Raw genomic sequence first — 23,081 nt, 5'->3', positions numbered from 1 at the left:
CCACAATGCGGGAGACCTGGGTTCGATCCCTCGGTCGGGAAGGTCCCCTGGAGAAGGAAATGGCAACCCACTCCAGTACTCTTGCCTGGAGAATCCCATGGACGGAGGAGCCTGGTAGGCTACAGTCCATGGGGTCACAAAGAGTTGGACACGACTGAATGACTTCACTTAGAAAAGGTATACTTTTAAGAAATTAACACTCAAATAACTGTTGCTAGGATGTAGTAAAAGGAAGCCCTAAAATCTTGGGATCTGGCAGAAAGCATTATGATAGTCTTAAGTGTGTGTTGTGTCAGCAGAGACTAACTAGGAATTCCTTTCAGCCATCTTTGTTCACATTTTTTTTTGACGAGTTGGAAGGGAGGAACCCTACCCCCTTTTCGGTTAATAAACTTGACTAATAGAGCAGTAGGACAAATTCGATTTCAAATTTTTGCAAAAAAAAATCCCCGAAATTCTCGCAAAAAAACTCCCCCAAATTCTCAGGTGGCAATGTCCTTCTCATTTCCACCTTAAAAAGAAAGTCAAAAGCACAGAGAAAGACAGCTTGGAACAGAGAATCCCAACAATTTGAAGTGTCAGCTGGCTCAGTTAGGGGGAGAAGCTCAAGGTGTAGAGCCTGAGCTGGTTGAAGCCTGGCTCTGCCCACAACTGGTTGTATGGTTGTTCTCGTTCAGTCGCTTGGTTATATCCGACTCTGTGACCCCAGCAGCTCGCCAGGCCTCTCTGTCCTTCACCATCTCGCAAAGTTTGCCCAAGTTCATGTCCATTGCATCAGTTAACTGGCTGTGTTAACTTATACCAGTTCCTCAACTTCCCTCAGTATCAAAAGGGGGAAAGTGGGATACACTCTGTAGGCATTTGGTGAGGATTACAGATATCCTCAGTGGTAAAAAAAATCTGCCTGCTGGTGCAGGAGACACAAGAGATGTGGGTTGGATCCCTGAGAGGGAAAGATCCCCTGGAGGAGGAAATGGCAAGCTACTTCAATATTCTTGCCTGGGAAATCCCCTGGACAGAGGAGCCTGGTGAGCCACAGTCCATGGGGTCACAGAGAGTCGGGCATGACTGAGCAACTGAGCACACACACAACAGAGACTGTTTAGGAAGTGTCTTGCGCAGTGTTGGGCACATTAACAGGTGTCATTAGAGAGCAGATACTCTGATTATAGTGTTATCATTAGAGAACCTAATAAACATATTTTATTGCTTTCCAATTTGCCTGCCTATATTGCCGTTTTAGCTTTTAATAAAGAATGGGTAGATTGGTCATTTGACCTCACTGTTCTGAAGTTTCCTAACTTTAAAGTGAGGGGCTGGGAAGAGATGCATTTTTACAATCCCTCTTTCTGAAAATCTTGGTCAGCGCCAGGGCAGTGCTTGAGCTTTATGATGCCAGGGCTCCATCTAGCGACCAGATGGAGGAAGGTTTGTTTGAATGGTCCATCAGCTCACACTCCACATTGCTAAAACCAGTCCCCTATCAGAAGCATCTGAACACAGTTAAAACACCCACAAACAGTTGTTTAGAAGTCAGAGGATATTGCCATTGTTGGTTATAACTTGTTTGAAACACTTTTTTGAGGATTTTTAAGATATATGCTCACCGACTGTAGTAAGTGCAGCCCTTCATGTTCATATAACGTCCCCTTTTCTAACATAGAATGGAGTTGGGCCTTGCCTGAAATTAGCCTCAGCACAGGCCCTGGAATCTGACTGGTGTTCTGTCACTAAGCCCGACTCTTTTGTGACCCCATGGGCCATAGCCCACCAGACTCTTCTGTCCATGGGATTTCCCAGGCAAGAATACTGGAGTGGGTTGCCATTTTCTTCTCAAGGGGATCTTCCCGACCCAGGGAGCAAACCCAAAAGCTCCTGCCATGGCAGGCAGATCCTTTACTGCTGAGCTGTCAGGGAAGCCCATTTATTCCTGTTATCGAAGGTAAACGGAAAGCTTTCATTTGGGAATCTGACTGCTAGTGTTCAAACGCTGCCTCTGTCTCTTCCCAGCAGTGTGTGCATGAGTCAGTTAACTTTTCCAGGCATTGGTAACTGAGTAAGGTTTATTGAGATGATATACATGGAACACTTAGCTTAGGGACTGGCATATAGAAGTACTCAATATATATTAGGTAATAATGATTATTACCATTATTGTTACTTTTTTCAATGCCCTATTGCCAAATCTGGATACCTGTTCAGTGTTCTTCTCTCAAAAGATATACATAGTTTCTATTGACAGTAGATTTAGGTATATTATCTGTAATGCTGTTTACTTATGATGGAAATTCATATATGAAAAGAGAAGCTCTCACAGCTTTGGTGGAGGAGGGGAGCTGCTGCTGCTGCTAAGTCACTTCAGTCGCGTCCGACTCTGTGCGACCCCATAGACGGCAGCCCACCAGGCTCCTCCATCCCTGGGATTCTCCAGGCAAGAACACTGGAGTGGGTTTCCATTTCCTTCTCCAATGCATGAAAGTGAAAAGTGAAAGTGAAGTTGGTCAGTCGTGTCCGACTCTTAGCGACCCTATGGACTGCAGCCTACCAGGCTCCTCCGTCCATGGGAGTTTTTAGGCAAGAGTACTGGAGTGGGTTGCCAGTGCCTTCTGCGGAGGAGGGGAGGGACAGTACCAAAGAACCATTAGCACACTTCATGACAGGTGCTATCATGGAGGTGCCAAGTGTGCTAGGAAGCTAGGGTCAGAAGCCCTTGTCAGCCCATCATACCATGGGAAGGTTCCCATGCCATGAATTCATGAACCCTCTCCTTCCCATTCCTTACACAACAGAAGAGCTCTTGTTATTTCTCCCTTTAGGCTGGGAAATGATTTGAGCACACAAACCAACTAGGGAAAAAGATCTGTTTTTTTTTCCCTAAGTTGAAAAGCATCTGTTTTCTCTAAATGTGTATAAGTCACTGTTTCTACACAGAAGATTTTAAATAAACTCTGCATTACTTGTTTGCGCCAAAGTAGCATGGTTTGTTAAAATCATGTATTTGGGCTGTGTTAGGCCCATCTGCCAGTTCTGCCTCTATCCCTTGTGTGACCTTGGCCAAGTGTACCAGTTAGGGCTCTTGATTGCAGGAAGCAGAATTCTGGTAAATTAAACCAAAAAGGCACATTGGAATTATGCTGGGGAGCTCATAGCCTCCAATGGAAGGCTGGAAAATGAGATTTAGGAAATGAGCAGGCTCTAAGGAAGATCATATCTCAGCAGGATCCAGGCAGGACTGGAAACCACTTTATTTCAAATAGAAGGAAGGGATCCAATAGAAGGTATTTGCTAGAAACTGAAAGTGTTAGTTGCTCAGTTGTGTCCAACTCTTTGCAATCACATGGACTATAGCCCTCCAGGCTCCTCAGTCCAGGGAATTCTCCAGGCAAATATACTGAAGTGGGCTGCCATTTCCTCTTCCAGGGGCAACTACCACACGATTGCACTCATTTCACAGGCTAGCAAAGTAATGCTCAAAATTCTCCAAGCCTGGGCTTCAACAGTATGTGAACCAAGAGCTTTCAGATGTTCAAGCTGGATTTAGAAAAGGCAGAGGAACCAGAAATCAAATTGCCAACATGCATTGGATCATAGAAAAAGCAAGAGAATTCCAGAAAAACTTCTATTTCTGCTTCATTGACTACACTAAAGCTTTTGACTGTGTGGATCACAAAAAGTTGTGGAAAATTCTTAAAGAAGACCACCTTACCTGTCTCCTGAGAAATCTGTATGCAGGTCAAGAAGCAACAATTAGAAGTGAACATGGAACAATGAACTGGTTCTAAATTGGGAAGGAAGTACATCAAGGCTATATATTGTCACCCTGCTTATTTAACTTATATGCAGAGTACATCCTGTGAAATTCTGGGCTGGATGAAGCACAAGCTGGAATCAAGACTGCAGGGAGAAATATCAATAACCTCAGATATGCAGATGACACCACCCTTTATGGCAAAAAGTGAAGAGGAACTAAAGAGCCTCTTGATGAAGGTGAAGGAGGAGAGTGAAAAAGCTGGCTGGAATCTCAACATTAAAAAAACGAAAATCATGGCATCCATTCCCATCACTTCATGGCAAATAGATGGGGAAGCAATGGGAACAGTGACAGACTTTATTTTCTTGGACTCCAAAATCACTGCAGATGGTGAGATGAAATTAAAAGATGTTTCCTCCTTGGAAGAAAAGCTATGACAAACCTAGACAGCAAACTAAAAAACAGAGACATTGCTTTGCTGACAAAGGTCCCAATAGTCAAACTTACGGTTTTTCCAGTGGTCATGTATGAATGTGAGAGTTGGACCATAAAGAAGGCTGAGCACTGAAGAATGATGCTTTTGAACTGTGGTGTTGGAGAAGACTCTTGAGAGTCCCTTGGACTGCAAGGAGATTAAATCAGTCAGTCCTAAAGGAAATCAATCCTGAATATTCATTGGAAGGACTGATGGTGAAGCTGAAACTCCAGTACTTTGGCTACCAGATGGGACCAGCTGCCTCATTAGAAAAGACCCTGATGCTGGGAGAGATTGAGGGCAGGAGGAGAAGGGGACGACAGAGGACGAGATGGCTGGATGGCATCACTGACTCAGTGGACATGAGTTTGAGCAGGCTCCAGGAGATGATGAAGGACAGGGAGGCCTGGCGTGCTGCAGTCCCTGTCAGACATGACTGAACAGAAACCTCCAGGGGATCTTCCCAATCTAGGGATGAAACTCGGGTCTCTAGCTTTGCAGATAGATTCTTTACCTTCCGAGCCACCAGGGAACCCCAAGGAATTTGCTAGAAAGAAAGTTAAAAAGTAAAAGGGCAACTCTAAAAAAAAAAAAAAACCCAGCATATTAAGGAAGAAATAGTTATTGCCTTTAAGGCCAGGGTTAAGGGAACAGAAAGGAAAATGTGAGACCAGCAACCTGGGAGCTCTGAAGGGCTGGTACTGGCACTTGGGGCCTGAGGAGTGGGGACTGTTAGGCTTGGCTGGTGCTGGGAGTGCCAAACTAAGCTGGGGCTTCCTCTCTTCTGCAGAAGCCATGCTGGCAGGAAAACAGAAGGTGTCTCTTCTTCCTCTGGCCTCCAGTTGTTCCGGCTGTATTTTAGTGCCTCCCATTTTTCAAACTGACAGAAAACCAGTGGGAAAGGTAGTTTGGGAAATGTTACATGTACACCCAAGCCTCTTATTGGCTTGCAGTTAAGAGAAAATAGGAAACAACCAGCATATTCGAGGTTCGAGACAGCAGGAAAAACAATCAAGGACACAGTGCGAAAATGCTGGGTCGCCTTGCTGGCTGCTGCTGCCCACCATGCTTGGAGTCCTGAGTGGTGAATGAGTCCTGAGTGAGGTCAGCTCACTTGGTGTGCCCTGAATGGGTTACAGCCGTGGTAATCAGTGTGCTGAGAAATGAGTCCCTTTAAGCCCTGGGGCCGCTAGGTAAGGCTTGCAGTGGTCAGAGCCCCCAGTGGTCACCGTCGTGACTGGCCAAGCGTAGGTCATACGTATGGCTTCCCAGGTGGCACTAGTTGTAAAGAAGCCACCTGCCAATGAAGGAGTTGTAAGAGACAATGGTTCCATCCCAGGGTTGGGAAAATCCCCTGGAGGAGGCATGGCAACCCACTCCAGCATTCTTGCCTGGAGAAACTCCATGGACAGAGGAGCCTGGTGGGCTGCAGTCCATGGGGTCACAAAGAGTAGGACATGGCTAGAGTGACTTAGCACGCAGGCACAGGTCATGCATCTGTAACCCAGCACCCAGCAATAGTCACATGGTGCTGGACCCACTCACAACATAAGGCATTTGGAGGCTGACCACCTGTTCGCCTCAAAAAAGAAAATATCTCCTAAACTGATTACTCAACCTCTTTTAGTTAACTGTTACATGGGGTTTACTATTTTTATCTTAATAGGTTGCTCTGAGGATTAAAAGAACTTGCACTTGTGACTTGGACATAGTAGGTGTTCAGTATACTCTTCAGTGGGGGAATGCACTGTAGATTAAAACTATACATCTGGTAAAAAGGCTTTAACTGTAGCTCAAAAGTATTTGTCAAGAGGAAGAAAAAACACAGAGTCCTCCCAGGCCTAGTGTGCACCCTGAGGCCCTCATGAATGCCTTTGTTTTTGGCTTGGAGGGCCCGTGCTCCTGGGATTTGAATCCTAAGAGGTTAAGGTTTTGAACTGTTCAAGAGTTTCTTTACAATACTCAGATTTTTTTTTTTCTTCTTTCCCTCCAATGGTGTTTTTCTCCAGTTATTCAGCTGGCTGTTTTTAGGAAGGTGCTTCGACCTCAGCCTCTCCTGAAATGCACTTTCTTTCTAAGCTCTGTTGAGACTGATCTCTATCTTGAAGAGTTTTCGTGTTCCTGGGTTACATGAGGCAACATACGTGCCTTTTGCTTACACCTCCTGCTTCCCTTTAGGTTATCCTCTTCACGCCCCCGAAGCCTACTTTCCTTATTTCAAAAAGCATAACGTGACGGCGGTCGTGAGGCTGAACAAAAAGATCTATGAGGCGAAACGCTTCACAGATGCGGGCTTCGAGCACTATGACCTCTTCTTCATCGACGGCAGCACTCCCAGCGACAACATCGTGCGGAGGTTCCTGAATATCTGCGAGAACACCGAGGGGGCGATCGCCGTCCACTGCAAAGGTGCGAGCAAGGAGGCCTTGGTGGGCACTGGAAGGGGATGAGACCAAAGGCAGCGCAACAGGCGGAACAAAACCAGTTAGCTTCTTAGGAAACAAATGGGTTTGGTTTCAGAACCCTGGACCACCCCCTCCTCCCCGCACCCTCCCCAACTTAGCTGGTAACAGGAGACCCCAGTTCGATTCCTGGGTTGGGAAGAACCCCTGGGGAAGGGATAGGGTACCCACTCCAGTATTCTTGGGCTTCCCTGGTGGCTCAAGATGGTAAAGAATCCGCCTGCAATGCCAAACACCTGGGTTCAATCCCTGGATTGGGAAGATCCCCTGGAGGAGGGCATGGCAACCCACTCCAGCATTCTTGCCTGGAGAAACTCCATGGACAGAGGAGCCTGGCGGCCTACAGTACATGGGGTTGCAGAGTCGGATATGACTGAGCGACTAAGCACACAGCATCCCTCCCCCCATTAGCCTTCAGCATCGTGGAACCGAATGTCTTCCCTGCCCGTTGCTAGGGAGCGGTAGTGTACCTGGCTCATCGCTAGCTTCCTTGCCACAAGTGTGTTACTGCCTCTGAATGACTAAAAGACTTGTGTAAATGCATCTCTGGCCTCCAGGAGAGGGTACTTTGGGACAGGAGTCGCCAGATTTGCAAATAAAAATACAAGATGCCCAGTTAAGTTTGAATTTTAAACAGCGAGTACTTTTTTTTTTTAGCCTGTCTCAAATATCACACCAAACATATATTCTGTATTTTACGTGGCAACCATGTGTCAGCTACTCAGAAAGTACGAAATAACCGTCTTTAAGCCTAGTTGTTGGGCTTTGAGAAGGCTCGCATTGTAGATTTTCCAGCACGGTGGAAGGTATTTTACTGGGGTCTTCGGTTTCAGCAAGGAGAAACTGCTTCGGCCATCACAGGCGGAGCCTCTCGTTGCTCACATGCGGCTTTTCGTGCTGCCGCTGGGTGGTGCTGTTCTCCGGGGTTTCGTCTGAGAACCCGGTTTCTGGGGCGTTTTATGCAAATTGTCTAGTAGGTGCTGGGGATTGTCCTGTTCTTTTCCTGTGCCTAGTGCTGCTGTAACTGACTTACTCCGACGAGCATGGCCTTGGTTCTGACAAATTAAAATACTGTTTTGTAGGCCCTTGTTTCTATGTTTAAGAATTGAGTAGGTGGAGGTACTTGCTGAAAATGTGAGCAGCAACTGAAAGCCGCATTTTGGGAGAGGCTGGGCGATGGAAACAGCTGCATGTGGCCCCTGGTTCAGCTGCGGGCTCCTCGGTTGGGTCAGGCTTCGTCCACGAGAACAGGAACCCCTTCCTCGCCTCCGCGTTTCTCAGCAGGATGGGGCCCCCGACCGGCTGGACTTCCGTCTCCCGGGTGGTGGGGGAGTGGGAGGGTGGATGTGCTAGGAAGGTGTCTCTAGACTGGTGCTTCCCGTTCTGCCCAGGTCACGGCGGGGTGGCGGCGCTCTGGCTGTCCCCCGTGTGATGCCTGTGCGCCTGGCTTTGCCTCTGTCTCATTTTGTTAAAGATTGCCTAGGCCCGAGGAAAAGCCTGCATTTCTCATGCCGTTGGCCAGCTTTTAGTATGCGCAGGGTGCGCATCCGCCACTGTGACTGGAAGGGACTTGAGCATCCGCACGTTTTAGAATCCACAGGGATTCCAGAACCAGCCCCTCGCGGATACCAGGAGACCACTGAATGTCAAGTGTCGGTGGAACTCGAAAGCTAATGAGAATATGGCAGTTGCTGACGTTTAGTAGGAGCTATTCACGTGGTCTCTTTCAAAGCTTTTGTGTCATAAAAAGCAGTATTTCTTATGGGATTAATTTGTCCTTATTTCTTAGTCAGTTAGTTTTTTGGTTGCCAAGGTATGTAGTTTCTCTGCCTGTCATGTCTTGGTGGTTTAGTCGCTAAGTCGTGTCCGACTCTTGCGATCCCGTGGACTGTAGCCTGTCAGGCTCCTCTGTCTAAGGGATTCTCTAGGCAAGAATACTGGAGTGGGTTGCCATTGCCTTCTCCAGGGGATCTTCCCGACCCAGGAATCGAACCCAGGTCTCCTGCACTGCAGGCAGATGATTTACCATCTGAGCTATGTCATGTCTTGGATTGACAGGGGAGGGGAAATGCAAAGCTTTCATTAAAACTCCGCATATCTCTTGATGTTATTCCTCACCTAACAAACGTTGGGAAAATAAGACGCTCTGGTGTTAAACGTTCTTTTTACAGATATTCTCTTTATTATATCCTTGAGCTGTAATTGTCGACCTTGTAAGGAATATTTTAAGAAATATCTATATTTTATATTGCAGGGTTTTAAAAAAATATTTTAATCAGATCCTTTAGCAATGAAGTCAGTTCTCATATACGAAGGTCACATTTACAGGTGGTGACATTTTTTTGAGAGTTATTTCATTTGCTTCCACTTGTACACACATGTAGGGTTCTTTTGCAAGGATTACACCTTTGATTTAATTACAGCTGTAATGCTTTTAATAGCATACTTAGCTACTATAGGCCTGTTAATTATTTTGACATCTGCCCTAATTAAGTCAATTTAATTTCCTGGGAATTAAAACAGCATAGAGCATTTTAATTGAATTCTAAGGAGGAGGGAGAGAGACTTCTCTGATGTCAAATGAACTTTGGTAGCTGCTGAAAAGAGAATGACTATTTCATGTCTCAATGTAAAGTACTAAAAATAGAGATAAACTGGAAACTAATTTTCTGGGAATGTGCAAAATCTCATAACGATTCAGTATCTGCAGCTTGCCTTCTGGTTGATAAAACGAATGGCCGTGATTTTGTGAAGTTTTCCAGCACAGATAATCATTAAACAGTGGCAACGTTGTGATGTTTCACTATGTGATTTTTGATGATCGGTAGGGGTTTCAGAAAATGCCTGAAACTGTAAGGCAATCAGCGTTTAACTTGGTATAAATAGAAGACTTTTCAACATCTTCTCTCCCTGTGCCAGGGAGCCCTTTAATTATGAATGCTTTAAAAAATTTGTTAAAGTTTTTATAGAAACTTAGTGAACTGTTCCTATTCTGTTGGGTTGTGGTAAGAGCTCCTGACTATTGAGTGCTAAGTAGGTTCTTTTTATAGATCTAAATTATAGACTCTTTAAAACGGGGAAGTAACTTTTAGTTTTAGAGAAATTTGAAAAATTTCTGTGCCACCTTTTTCTTTTTGGTTGTGAGTTTGTGTGATGAAGAGCCTAACCAAGGGAGCAGGTAGCCTCCTGTATGGGAGGGATGCAGGGGGAGACAGTGTTATCTTGTAGAGAAGGCCATCCTCTCCCCAGGCTGAGACCCAGATTGGTGACTTGGAAAGGAGTGCCCTGGAAACCGACCCAGCTTCCTGCCTCAGGCTGTGCAGCTGTATTCTATCAAAATGATTACCTGTACAGTAGTCTTGTCAGATGTCTGAGGACTTAACAGCTCTGCAGAAACCTAAAATATTTACTCTGGGCACAAACATGAAAGCCAATAAATCTTATATTAAATGAAGAGAGTCCTACTGAGACCACGATTAAGCTTTGCTCTTTTCTAAAGAATGTTGATGTTTGGGGGCAAAATGTCCTTCAGATGAAAACAGGACACACACACACAAACCTTATCTAATAAAATAGTGTAAACATAATTTTTAGAAGAGTTAATGGGAAGGGAATGCCAGGCATCCATAAACTTGAGCTTGATTGTAATTTCATTGCATTTTTGATATGTATCCTCAACCTCAGGTGATACTACCCTCAAGTGAGAAAAATTTGTTTTGGAGTGGTAAACAAACATTTTCCTTTTCTATGCAAAGAACAGATTTATACACAGTACATATAGAAATATGCGATCTGTCTGTGACAGTAAAACGTCATGGGGAACAATCAGGAAAAAAATGCCTAGAGAGGCTCTTGGCTGGGCAAAGATTGAAAAACACTGATTTAGAGACATACCTTTTTACATTTTCACATTTTTGAGACTAGGATGGATCTTAAAATGATTGCATATCATAGTTTAATTTTTTCTTAGTGGAACTTAAATAATTGTGTGTTACACCATTAGATGACATGATTTTTTTATTTTTTTTTTGCTGAAAAATTGTGTATTTCCAAATGCTGAGGAGATTAGAGAAGATTGTCTTTATTATTTGAAAAATGATAGGAAAAGCTACAAAAGGACTCCTGCTTTAGAGGTGGTGAGATTCTGAAACATGTAAATGAAGCCGCCAACTTTTTCCTATTTCCTTTTCTTTTTTTTTCTCCCTATTTCCTTTTCTAACCGCGTGGTTTCACGGACGACATTGTACCAGTTTTCTAGGCTAAAAGTATCAGTTGCCTTTCACCTTCCGTGTGACCCAATCAAAATGTCTTTCTAACTCAGCTCTTCCTTGTTACCACCCCCTCTCCCTGCCTCTGCCTGGCAGCCAGCCTTCCTCCCGCCCCAGCCTTCCTGCTCCTCTCTCTGGCTTCCATCTCTGACCTTTCCCATCCCGGAGGGATGCTGCTGCCTCACCCAGCTGCTTTTATCATGTCAATTTCTTTGTCCCCAAATATATGGTGGCTTTATTTAGGGCTTTTTGTTGGCTAAAGGAAAAATCAGATATTTATAGGATAATGGCTGTATGTTTATTATTAATAGTTGTTGATAATGTCATGAATTCCTAAATGAGCTGAATTTTGCTCATTAGAGCCTCGTCTACATATATTTGAGGAATAATAGCACATATATGCACAAAGTGTGACCTAATCAGTGTGCAGATGGAGCGCTGTGCACCTGAATCTGGAGAATCCCAAATAACTCAGCAGGCCTTGGTGCCTTCAGCCCACAATTGATAACCTGCTTCGCCTAAGTATAGGCTCCTCCACTTGACTCAGAGGTGCCCCTTAATCTGGCCCCTCCATACCCATCTGACCTTATTTTCCACTCAACACACACTGACACATTCTCCAGGCCATCTGGCTTTCACTCATTGGACCCTGTGCTGAAATTGTCTGCAACCTTCTGATTCTTTAGAGTCAGCTGAAGTCCTTGTCGTCAATGACACATTCTTTGAAGACACCAACAATTCACACACTCCCTTTCTCTGAGAGCCTAGCTTCAGTTTAAACCTAATTTCTTCGCTTGTTGGTTATTATTCTTGTGTCTACAACTATTTGATAAAGTATTGTGGTCAAAAATTATATCCTCTACTTGCTTATCTTCTTAACCTCTGAGCAAAGCCCTGACCTGGGTTGCTGGTAGACGATCAGTCAATAAACATCTGACCAGCTGAATCAAATGTTTGAAAACAAAGAGCCACTCTGTCATTCTATAAGAAAAAGAGTATATGATAGCAAGAGATTAAGTAGTGGAAAAATAACTCAGCATAGTGCCTTACTCATAAGTGTTACTTAAATAACAGTTTACGGTGCTGAGTTTAACTCCAAGAAGCCAGATACGGAAAGATTTAGAAAATGCTTATAAATAAGCTCAGTGCTGTATATCTCAAGAGAGCAGGCATCCTGCTTGTCTTCATGTTTCTGGCCCCAGCATCAGTCACGGTGTCTCATACTCAGCGTTCTTAGTATTTGTTGAATGGAGTGACTGAGCAGATGAGCCCAAAGTGGAAAGAACTCTGGGACGATAGATAGCAGGATCCCCAGGGAATTTTAGTCCCGAATTCCATGGTCATTTGTTATGCTAATATGAGCGAATTGTTTAGTATCTTGGGCCTCAGTTCTGGTGTATGAACAGCAGTCACCGTATTTGAAGACTTTATAGTTTGATCAAATTTTTGAGTATTTTGGAGAAGGGGGAAGCCAGTGTAGGTTTAAAAGAATTGTTTAAATGCAAAGTCCTATCACTTTTATTTCTCTGGAGAGAGGAAAAAAATAGCATAATTTGTGAAAACACTTTGAAGAATGTTTTGATCATGATAGTAACCAGTACTTCTTTGACAATCACTTCTAACTGTATTAATTTCTCCTACATAACAGAAATTAGGTTTGACATCAGGAAAATATCCTAACACAAAAGTTTTTGAAAAATGCCAGAGCCTCAGGAAATGAAACTTGAGCACTTCTGTTGGCTTGGTTCTTTCTCACTGGACTGCATGCTCTCACAAGGGCGGTGACGATGTGTGTTTTATCCATCACCTTATCCCCAGCTTCTAGCACAGCACCTGGCAGGTAGTAGCTGCTCCATCAGTGCGTGTTGGCTGAGGAAATAATGAAACCCTGGTCTCTGAAGGAGTTACATAGAAGTTAGGACAACCTAACGGAAATAGTATTGAAACAGTCCTGGGCTAGGCAGCTGAGGAGGTCAGATGATGCTTATGGTATTGTTCTATTTGATTCTAGAATTTCTTATTCTACAATAAGTTTAAAAAAACCTCACCATTTAAATAGGTTTAAAAAATGACCATGATAATATAATCAGTTACACTTACTGACTCAGCATCACATACACACAAACTGTTAACTGAAGGTTCATCTCAGCCTGGCCTGGAACTAAGGAGTGGGAGCGTGGAGACACACCTGACTGCTGATATTTTGCAAGTGCTTGTCTGGAACCAGCATTGCCTTAACAATACTCACAAAGGCAGTCATTCTCAAAGGTCCTTGGGAGTTGAACTGTCCATAATTTTCAAGACTCTTGCTCTTTTATATATATAATATATTTATATTTCCATATGTTTATTTTGATCATATGATCTGTGTTTTTTCTTGAGTTAGAATTATTGTTTAGCCCCTGATCATGTAAAAAGCATTACATTATTGCTTGGGTTTAAACATCTTGCACTGTATTTCAAACCATAGCAATTTCTGGACATGGTGTGATTTCAGTACATTTGTGGATGTATTTGCTGAATTTTGTATTGTTCTTTTCCCCTCTCCTACAGCTGGTCTTGGAAGAACAGGGACCTTGATAGCCTGTTATGTCATGAAACACTACAGGTTTACACATGCAGAAATAATCGCTTGGATCAGAATCTGCCGGCCCGGCTCTATTATAGGACCCCAGCAACACTTCCTGGAAGAGTAAGTATATTGTCTCCATTATTACATGGTGTCCTTGTTCCTGATTATTTCTGCCTCTTGTTGCCCAGTTGTGGACCCTGTCAAGCCCGTGGCTGTGAAATGGCTGCATTGTTAGAGAAGGCTGAGCCTTCGTCTAATGGAACATTGTTGATTTGACAGCTAATGCATTCTAACTTTGTACCTTTTATATCTCTTAGATCAGGTGAGAGTGAGAAGAAAATCACAGAGCTATCTCTGCCTACCTCTTTTCTGTCATTTTTCTATGTGTGATCTGGCTACAGTGCAATTTTCTTATATCATCCCACTTGGCACTTTTCATTCTTTTGTTTGCACGTCTAAAAGCAGAATGAGAAAAGAACACAAGACTGAGGTCAGTCAGTGATTTCAGCGACATTGCTGCTCCCCTGACAACTGACTACCCTGTTCATGTAGCTGCAACTTACAAGTAACCAAGGAGGAAAGCAAGAGAACTGGGATTTAGTCCTGGCTGTACCACTAACTAGCTTTATGACTATTATTTAGAAGAATACTTATAAATTCCTCCTTTTATTTGTTCACTCATTCATTAACTATTTGTCAAACACCAGCCTGCAAGGAGAAGTTTAACTTGTACGGGTACACTCCTTTCTAGTTTCCCTTTACTTTACAACTTCAGAAATTACCATTAATTTACCCATTAATAAAATGAGATAAAATTAGCACGAGCTAATTTAGGTCCAACTCTAGAATATTACCAATTCGTGTCTTATACTGAAATTTCATTTTTTCCTTTTCTAGGATGGATTTATTTGTAATAGTATTCTTTTTCAGATAATTCCTTTCCCATTTAAATCATTTTATGTTGCTGAGAAACGAATGATCATGAATTGCATAGAAATATGCCGTAAGTAAGCTACAAGCATTCAAATGGTTAAAAGAATTTGAGCTGGCTGAGGAGTTACCTAAGTTGCCAATCCCAGAGGGAGAAAGTGATAGGAAAATAAATGCTGAAACATGTGCAGTTATACCTTAGCCTAAAAGAATGAGGTGGAAGTGTAATGAAGATGCAAGGGAAGAATACTCAAGAACAAGACCATTAAGAAGACAATTTCTAGGTTGAATATCGTGTGAGATATTAATACAAATAAAAGAATTGTATTCTTTTAGAGTTTTCGTTTTGTTAGATTCCCTGCAAGTGATTTCCGCTATTTTGCCTTATATGTGCCTTCAGCAGGGGACTTGGTGCTGTATATCTGCCAGGGGCTTATACTAATTACTTACTAAAGTTGAATAAATGGCCTACAGTTAGAATACAAAAGACATTCCTAAACCAGGATCTTTAGGCCATCTCTTAAAATCATTGTTTGGAAGACACAGTTTAGTCGTTAGTGACGTTCACTTATTCAACAGATACATGTTAGGTGCACACTCTCACTGGGCAGTGCTCCTGGTTCTGAGGATGCGACAGTGAAGGTGACAGGTGGGGTCCGTTCCTCCCAGGGTGCTAGTGTTTCTAGTGTGAGGAGCGCACAATAAATAAGTTTTAAGTTTGGTTTCCAAGTGGCTCAGTGGTAAAGAATCCGCCTGCCAATGCAGGAGACTCGCGTTTGATTTCTGGGTTTGGAAGATCCCCTGAGGGAGGAAATGGCAACCCACTCCAGTATTCTTGCCTGGGAAATCCCATGGACAGAGGAGCCTGGCAGGCTATAGTCTGCAGGGTCACAAAGAGTCAGACACAACTTAGTGACTAAACAACAACAATGTGAATTGCATCTATCTTTTGAATGTAGAGCCAGGATGGTCATGATGTGCCATTATTTGTTCATATGACTGGATCTGGTATGCAAATATTTCTTAGCATATTAAGATTTCTGTGTCTGTACGTTTGAAGGACATTGATGTGTGATTTTCTTTTCTTGTAATACTTCGGTTAAGTTTTGGTATCGGGGTTATGCTGTCTTTGTAAAACAAGTTGTGAAGCATTTCCTTCCTTCTCTGTTTTCTACAGAGTCTATGTATAAAATAATATTATTAGATTTGAGGGAGTGGGATGGGAATGAGAGGGTCATTGGGAAGTAAGGGCCTGCTTGATGTTGGATGGTCTGGAAGGGTTGATCGTCTGGTATGACAAAGGTAAACCAGGATGTGAGCCATGATGGGTTTGGTTCTGAAAAGTTTTTAGAGAGGGATGGATCATCAGTAGAGGCCTGAGTATATGAGCCATCTGATGACTTTCTACCCAGCAATCTATAGGGTCTGGTAACCAAGGGAATGCGGAAGGTTCTCTACTGGGCCACTTGCTTAGGTGGGCAGGAGGGGAGCATGAGGTACTTAGGTCATCTCTGCTGCTCTGCAGGGCAGTGTTATGGTCCACTGGGGAAGGGGAGGTGCAGGGCCACAGGGAGCCTGGGGGGTTAGGAGGCCAGACACTTCTGTTCAGTGCATTCCCTGTTTCTAACATCCTGCCGGGAAAGCTTATTTAACAGACCTTTCTCCAGGCATTCTGTACACAACCTCAGGCCTTTTCCTAAGCTGCATTTGATGGCAGTAACAGTTTTCCTCTTACCTTTCTCCTGTTGCCTATATTAGCTGATAAAATTTACTTCCTCTCTCATGTATAAATCATTAGAAGTGAGGGAAAGAGTTCATTTATGATTCTACTTTCTTTTAACAAGTTTCTCTAAGTTCCTAATGATGGAACTTTAAAATAATTTTCCATCCTGAACATGACTGTTATAATTTTCTGTTGATTTTAAGTTTTTTTTCCAGTGGCCTTTGACATATCTGTCCATGTCATCCTTGACCCAGTTTACAGAGGTCCCTCCTTTCTTCCCTCATTTCCTTTATTCCTTCCTTCCTGCAACAACAGTTGATAATTGTTGAAAGCCTCTGTTTGGCAGTGTTCTTTGCACTTGGGATATTGCAGTAAAAGAGTAATTTCTGACCTATGGAGATGAAGAAAAAGAATGAGAGGGAGGGGAGGAAGAAGAAGGTGGTGCTAGGGGCAGGGGGAAGTTGATTTGCTGTGTGGCTAATAAACAAATGTATCAATTATATGGGCTTCCTAGGTGGTGTTGGTGGTAAAGAACCCACCTGCCAATGCAGGAGATGCAAGAGACCCAGGTTCCATCCCTGGGTGGGGAAGACATCCGGGAGGAGGGCATGGCAACCCACTGCAGTATTCTTGCCTGTGAAATTCCGTGGGTAGAGGAGCCTGGCAGGCTACAGTCCATGGAGCCACAAAGGGTCAGACAAGATTGAGCGATTATAGTTTCTCTGACCATGATCGGTGTGATACAGAAAAAAGAAGCACAGAAGAATAGTGGAAAGCAGAGAATGCAGTTTTAAATAACATGGTAGTGGTGGGATGCATTGAAGGCTTTTGAGGAAAGGCCTCAAAGAAGTGAGAGAGTAATTGGTGGGTGTTCTTGAAAAAAGGGTTTCCCTCCAAGGGAACAGCTGGTGAGCCTCTGAGCTGGACTGTTCCACAGGCCACCTTGGCTGATGGGGCCAGGAGGAAGAGGTCAGAATACACATTCTGCTAGGCCTTTGTAGGAGTCTGACTTTTCTTTGGGTGAGATGCAAAGTCATCAGAGGGGAACTTCCCTGGTAAAGAATTGGGCTTGCAAAGCAGAGGACGCAGGTTTGATCCTGGTTGGAGAACTACAATCCCACGTGCAGTGGAGCAACTAAGCCCACACACCTCAACTAAGACTTGACACAAACAAATAAATGTTAAAAAAAAAATCACCACCCTTAACCACTATGTTAAGAAAAAGCAGAGGATTTTGAGCAGAGGAGTGATGCAATCTGACTACAATACGCACACACACATACAGATACTTTTTTAATTAACAATTTTACTTTGGGATAATTGTAATTAACATGCAGTTGTAAAAAATGACAGAAAACTCCTGTGTACCTTTTACCCATTTTCTCTTAGTGCTACCATTTTGCAAAACTCTAATATAATCAAAATCAAGATATTGACATTGATACAGTTAAGGTATAGATACAGTTAACATTTCCAGCACTGCAAGAATGCCTCATGTTGCCTTTTTATAGCTACTCTCCCTTCCTTCCTGCCCACATCCCCTCCTTGACTCCTGACAACTGCCAATCTGTTCTTCCTTTATATATTTTGTCATCTCAAGAATGTTATATATATGGAATCATAGAGCATGTAACCTTTTGGACTTGGTGTTTTTCACTCAGTATGATTCTCTGGAGATTCCTCCAGATTGTTGCTTGTATCAATAATTGTTCTTTTTAGTGGCTGAGTGGCATTCCAAGGAAGGAATGTTCTGCTGTTTGTTAACCATTTACCTGTTGAAGGACAGCCGAACTGTTTCCAGTTTTCAGCTATTATGAATAAAGATGCTGTAAATCTTCATGTACAGCTTTGTTCAAACATAAGTTTTCATTTCTCCTGGCTAAGTGCCCAAGAGTGCAGTTACTGGACTGTATGGTACCTGTTTACTTTTATAAGAAACTTGTCAAACTGTTTTGCAGTTTGGCTGTATCATTTTGCATTTTCACCAGCAGTGTTTGAATGAATGAATTTCTTTTTACATTTGTGAGCATTTTCTGTTAGCCATTCTGATAGGTGTGTAATAATCGATCATTTTTCAGTTTGCATTAAAACTGTAATCATCAATAATAACGAACAACTTTCCATGTACTTATTTGCCATCTTTATTTATTTTAATTTTAATTTTTATTTTTACTTTATTTTACTTTACAATACTGTATTGGTTTTGCCATACATTGACATGAATCTACCACGGGTGTACATGTGTTCCCAAACATGAACCCCCCTCCCACCTCCCTCCCCACAACATCCCTCTGGGTCATCCCCGTGCACCAGCCCCAAGCATGCTGTATCCTGCATCGGACATAGACTATAATATTTTGGTGAAGCATGTGTTCAAATCTGCCTATTCTTTATTTGTTTTCTTATTATTGAGTTTTGATAATTCTTTAATGTTCTAGGTGCTAGCCCCTTTGTCTTATAAATGGTTTGCAAATATTTTCTCTCAGTCTGTAACTTGTCTTTCATCTTCTAAATAGGATCTTTCACAGAGTAAAAGTTAAATTTTGATGAAGTCGAATTTATTAGTTTTTTCCTTTTTTTAGCTCATGCTATTAGTACCAAATCTAAGAACTCTTTGATTAGTCATAGATCCCCTTAAGTTTACGACTCATCTTGAGTTAATTTTTGTGTAAGGTGTGAGACTTAGGCCAAGCTTCATTTTGTCTTTTGCCCATGGATTTCCAGTTGTTCTGGCACCATTTGTTGAAAAGGTTGCTTTTTCCCCATTAAATTGCTTTTACATCTCTGTGAAAAATTTCTTGTTGTTCAGTCGTTAAGTCATGACAGCTCTTTGCGATCCCATGACTGCAGCACACCAGGCTTCCCTGTCCTGCACCATCTCCTGGAGCTTGCACAAACTCATGTCCTTTGAGTTGGTGATGCCATCGAACCATTTCATCCTCTGTCACCCCCCTTCTCCTCCTGCCCTCAATCTTTTCCAGCATCAGGGTCTTCAAAAATTAGATAGGCATATTTATGTCTCTGTTCTGCTCCACTGCTATATGTGTTCTTTATTCTGTTCCATTGATAATATGGGTCCATTCTTCCTCCAGTACTGCGCTCTGTTGATACTGTACTTATGTAGAGAGCCTTAACAGAAGAATGATTCCTCCCATTTTTCCTTCTTTAACAAAACTGTCTTAGCAATGCCAGTTCCTTTACTTTTCCATATAAATTTTAGAATAATCTTGTCCTTATCTATAAACAAAACCTTGTTGCAATTTTGATACAAATGTGTTAAATCTCTATATCAGTTTTGGGAGAATTGACATCTTTACTGTTGTTGAATCTTCCAATCCATAAACCCAGCATTTATTTCTTCATTTATTTTTATCTTCTTTGATTTCTTTCATCAACATTGTTTAGCTTTAATCATATAAGTTCTATTTTGTTAGATTTACACCTAAGTATTTCATTTTTTAAGTGATTATCAGTGATACCTTTTTTCATTTCAGATTCCATGTAATAATTGCCCATATGTAGAAATAGTTCATTTTCTATCTATATTTATTTTGTATCCTGAAATTTAAGAGAGAGAGAGAGAGAAGGAGAATATGTATGTGAATTCCTGGGGATTTTTTGTGTAGACATATGTGTCATCTACAAATAGGGAGAATTTTGTTTCCTTTCCAATCTCTATGTCTATTGCTGCTTTTTCTTCCCTTGGTGCACCACCTAGAAATTGAATAATTGTTCCCAATTTGATAGGGGGAAACATTTAGGCATTCATGATGAAATATTAGTTGGAGGTTTATCAAGTTGAGGAAGTTCCTCTTTATTTCTATATTTCTGAGAGTTCTTATCATGAGTGAGTGTTGAATTTTGTCAAATGCTTTTTTTGCATTGATTGATACGATCATGTGATTTTCTTCTTTATCCTGTTAATATGGTAAATTACATTTAAAAAAAAATATTGAATGAGCCTTGCATCTCTGGAATAAACCTCATTTGATCTTATAAGTGGGAACTTTGCAAATGTGATCAGGTAAAGGATCTCAGGGTGAAGAGATTATTCTAGATTATTCTGATAGGTTGGCTGTAATCACAGGGACGCAGGAGGAGTCGGACAAGAAGGTTATGTGATGATGGAAACAGAGATTAGATTGAAGCTGGAGAAAGGGACCATACACCAAGGAGTATGGGAAGCTACTGGTAGCTGAAAAAGACAAAGAAACAGATTTTCCCTTCATAGTTTGCAGAATGAACCAACCCTACCAATAATTTGACTTTAGCTGAGGTGGCACAAGTGGTAAAGAATCCACCAGCCTGCCAGTGCAGGAGACAAAAGAGATGAGGGTTCGATCCCTGGATCCGGAAGATCCCCTGGAGGAGGAAATGGCATGCACTCCATTATTCTTGCCTGGAGAATCCCATGGACAGAGGATGCTGTAGCCCGTGGGGTCTCAAGGAGTTGGACATGACTGAGCTTGCACACACACACACACAGTGAAACTGATGATAGACTCCTGACATCCAGAACTGTGTGAAAGTAAACGTGTGTTCTTCTGAGCCGCTGAGCTTGTGGTAATTTGTGAGAGCAGCTTTGTGCAGACAAGAAACTAATCCGTCTGTGCACATTGTGTAGATTTGTGTAGATAGTAAATATGTACAGTAAGGTACACAGATCCTAATGTGCACTCGTGTATTCCAGACTTCTCTTATTCATCATATTTCTACTTTGGAATATTTGATGTAGTTGAGTCCCATGATTGACATGTTATTTAAGGAAGATTGGGCTGCAGCGATGTATAAGATGAATTTAATGGAGGGAGATTAGAATCAGAGAGGCTGAAAAGGAGACTGCTAAAATCCAGCAGGTGGGGACTTGTCAAAGGGGCTACAAGTTAGACTGAAGAGTTAGAGATGGGCACCAGAGGCTTTCAAGGAGATAAATCTCAAGCTTTGAGGACTGACTAATACATGAGAGATGAAGAGCTTTGAAGTCTGACTAATGATATGAGAAATGAAGAGCGTGATGTCAATGATGACGCAAAAGCATGAATAAGTAACACGTTCATTAAGGAAGAAAGAAGAGGATTAAAAAGTTTTCTGATAGGTTTTCACCTGTCAAAAATGACTGAACAAGTTAGAGGGATTGTATTCTTTCAGAAGTGAAAATTCCAATCAGTGCTTTTTAGGTAATGTTAATTCTAAATCTGTGACTTTATGAAAGCTGTTTTTCACATTCTTCTAGTCCTTGAACACCAAAATATGTCCAGGTGTTGATTTCTATGCCATGAAGAAACCTTCCTCTCATGTCACGAGTGGTAATAAAGATGTCTATTAGCATCCTTGTAGGCTGGTGAATTTATGTACTGGCAGATGAAGACATCTTTTTTGTTGTGGTCTAAAATTTTATATTTAAATTTTTTCTAGGATATAAGTAAAGCTATTTGCAAAACAACCATCAAGTGTTTTTCTTCTACTAAAAGCTCATGTTCTTAAGCTAAAAATACTATTCTGCACCCAAAATATGTCTTCTACCAAATATCCTCAAAGTTCTTAAAATGCTGCACAAACGTGACTCTTATTACTGAGCCAAGTCTAAACTCATCCTTCTCAGAGAGAGCCTGTAGAATATAGACAGTATATAGATGGGATCAGGCTGCTTTTATGATTTAATGTTTGATTGAATCTTTGCTGTGTGGTAGTCTGCTGACTTCTTTAATGGTCGTGATCCATTGAAACTTTCATTCATTAGAAGGGGTCCTTGCAGGACAGGCATGCAGTTCCCGTGGGGACTTTTAGCTCACAGAGATCTTTTACTTGTGGGTACTCATGTGATGTGGAGGAGGAAATGGCAACCCACTCCAGTATTCTCACCTGGCGAATTCCGTGGACAGAGGAGCCTGATGGGCTACAGTCCACAGGGTCGCACAGAGTCAGACATGACTGAAGTGACTTAGCATATGTGCACGCACCCATATGATGTATTGTTGTTTTTATGTTTCAATTTCCTCCCGAGAGAGTAAGAATGCAGAGCTTAAATCTGGACCCTACAGGGAGTTCTATCTTTGCACAGTAGAGCTTCCACTTTGAATGAAGTTATCTTGAAGGAATCAGTGTTGTGGTTGAACTTTTTTATTCTTAGATCCATAAATCAGAATTTGACTATTCTGTTTTATCATAGATACTGGGCTTCCCTGGTGGCACTAGTGGTAATGAACCTGCCTGCCAATACAGGAGACATAAGAGATGTGAGTTCAATTCCTGGGTCAGGAAGTTCCCCTGGAGGAGGGAATGGGAACCTACTCTAGTATTCTCGCCTGGAGAATCCCATGGACAGAGGAGCCTGGTGGACTACAGTTCATAGGGTTGCAAAGAATCAGACATGACTGAAATGACTGAGCACATCATAGATGTTTTCATTAACTTCCAGTAAAGTTGGATATTTTTCCACATTATAATTTAGTTATAAGCCTTCAATTGTCTGCAGTACTTCTCAGATACTAAGGTATCCAACGTTCACTTGGGGATCTTGGGAAATGCGGTTTCTGGTTCAGGATTTCTGGGGTGGGGCTTGAGAGTCTGTCTTTCTAACAAGCTCCCAGGGAATTCGATGCTGTTGGTCAACCAGCCGCATTGTATAACAAGGGTTTGTGGCTCATTTTTACTTGTAGCTTACGCAATATTTAGTTTGGTGCTTATGGCATTTGATGAGTTTCACAACTGGATTGAGCAACAAAAGAAATGAATAGTTCAACCATTGTTTTCATTTCAGGAAATTACCAAAAATAAGATGAAGAAGACCTATCCAGAAAAATGGAAAAATGCTTTAAAATGTCTAGCAATAACAGCTTGAACTTTACATTATAATCTATTTATAGTATCTTTTAAAGGTACATGGACTAGCTCCAGTAA

The 23,081-nt window shown here is 42.1% G+C and overlaps 1 protein-coding gene across 2 annotated transcripts in view; it reads left to right on the top strand.

The window, feature by feature from the left end:
- Window positions 1-23,081, top strand: part of CDC14A (cell division cycle 14A) — a 183,090-nt gene that overhangs the window by 114,067 nt on the left and 45,942 nt on the right. For both annotated transcript variants that reach the window (XM_068964128.1, XM_068964127.1), the window contains exons 9-10: window positions 6,405-6,635; window positions 13,510-13,648. In XM_068964128.1, the coding sequence (XP_068820229.1) occupies window positions 6,405-6,635; window positions 13,510-13,648 (370 nt within the window). The remainder of the gene's footprint in view (window positions 1-6,404; window positions 6,636-13,509; window positions 13,649-23,081) is intronic.

This window comes from Capricornis sumatraensis, chromosome 2 (assembly GCF_032405125.1).
Source record: "Capricornis sumatraensis isolate serow.1 chromosome 2, serow.2, whole genome shotgun sequence".
NCBI classification, from domain to species: Eukaryota; Metazoa; Chordata; class Mammalia; order Artiodactyla; family Bovidae; genus Capricornis; species Capricornis sumatraensis.
Note: the sequence above shows the minus strand (reverse complement) of the source record. Positions and strands in the feature narration are given on the sequence as shown.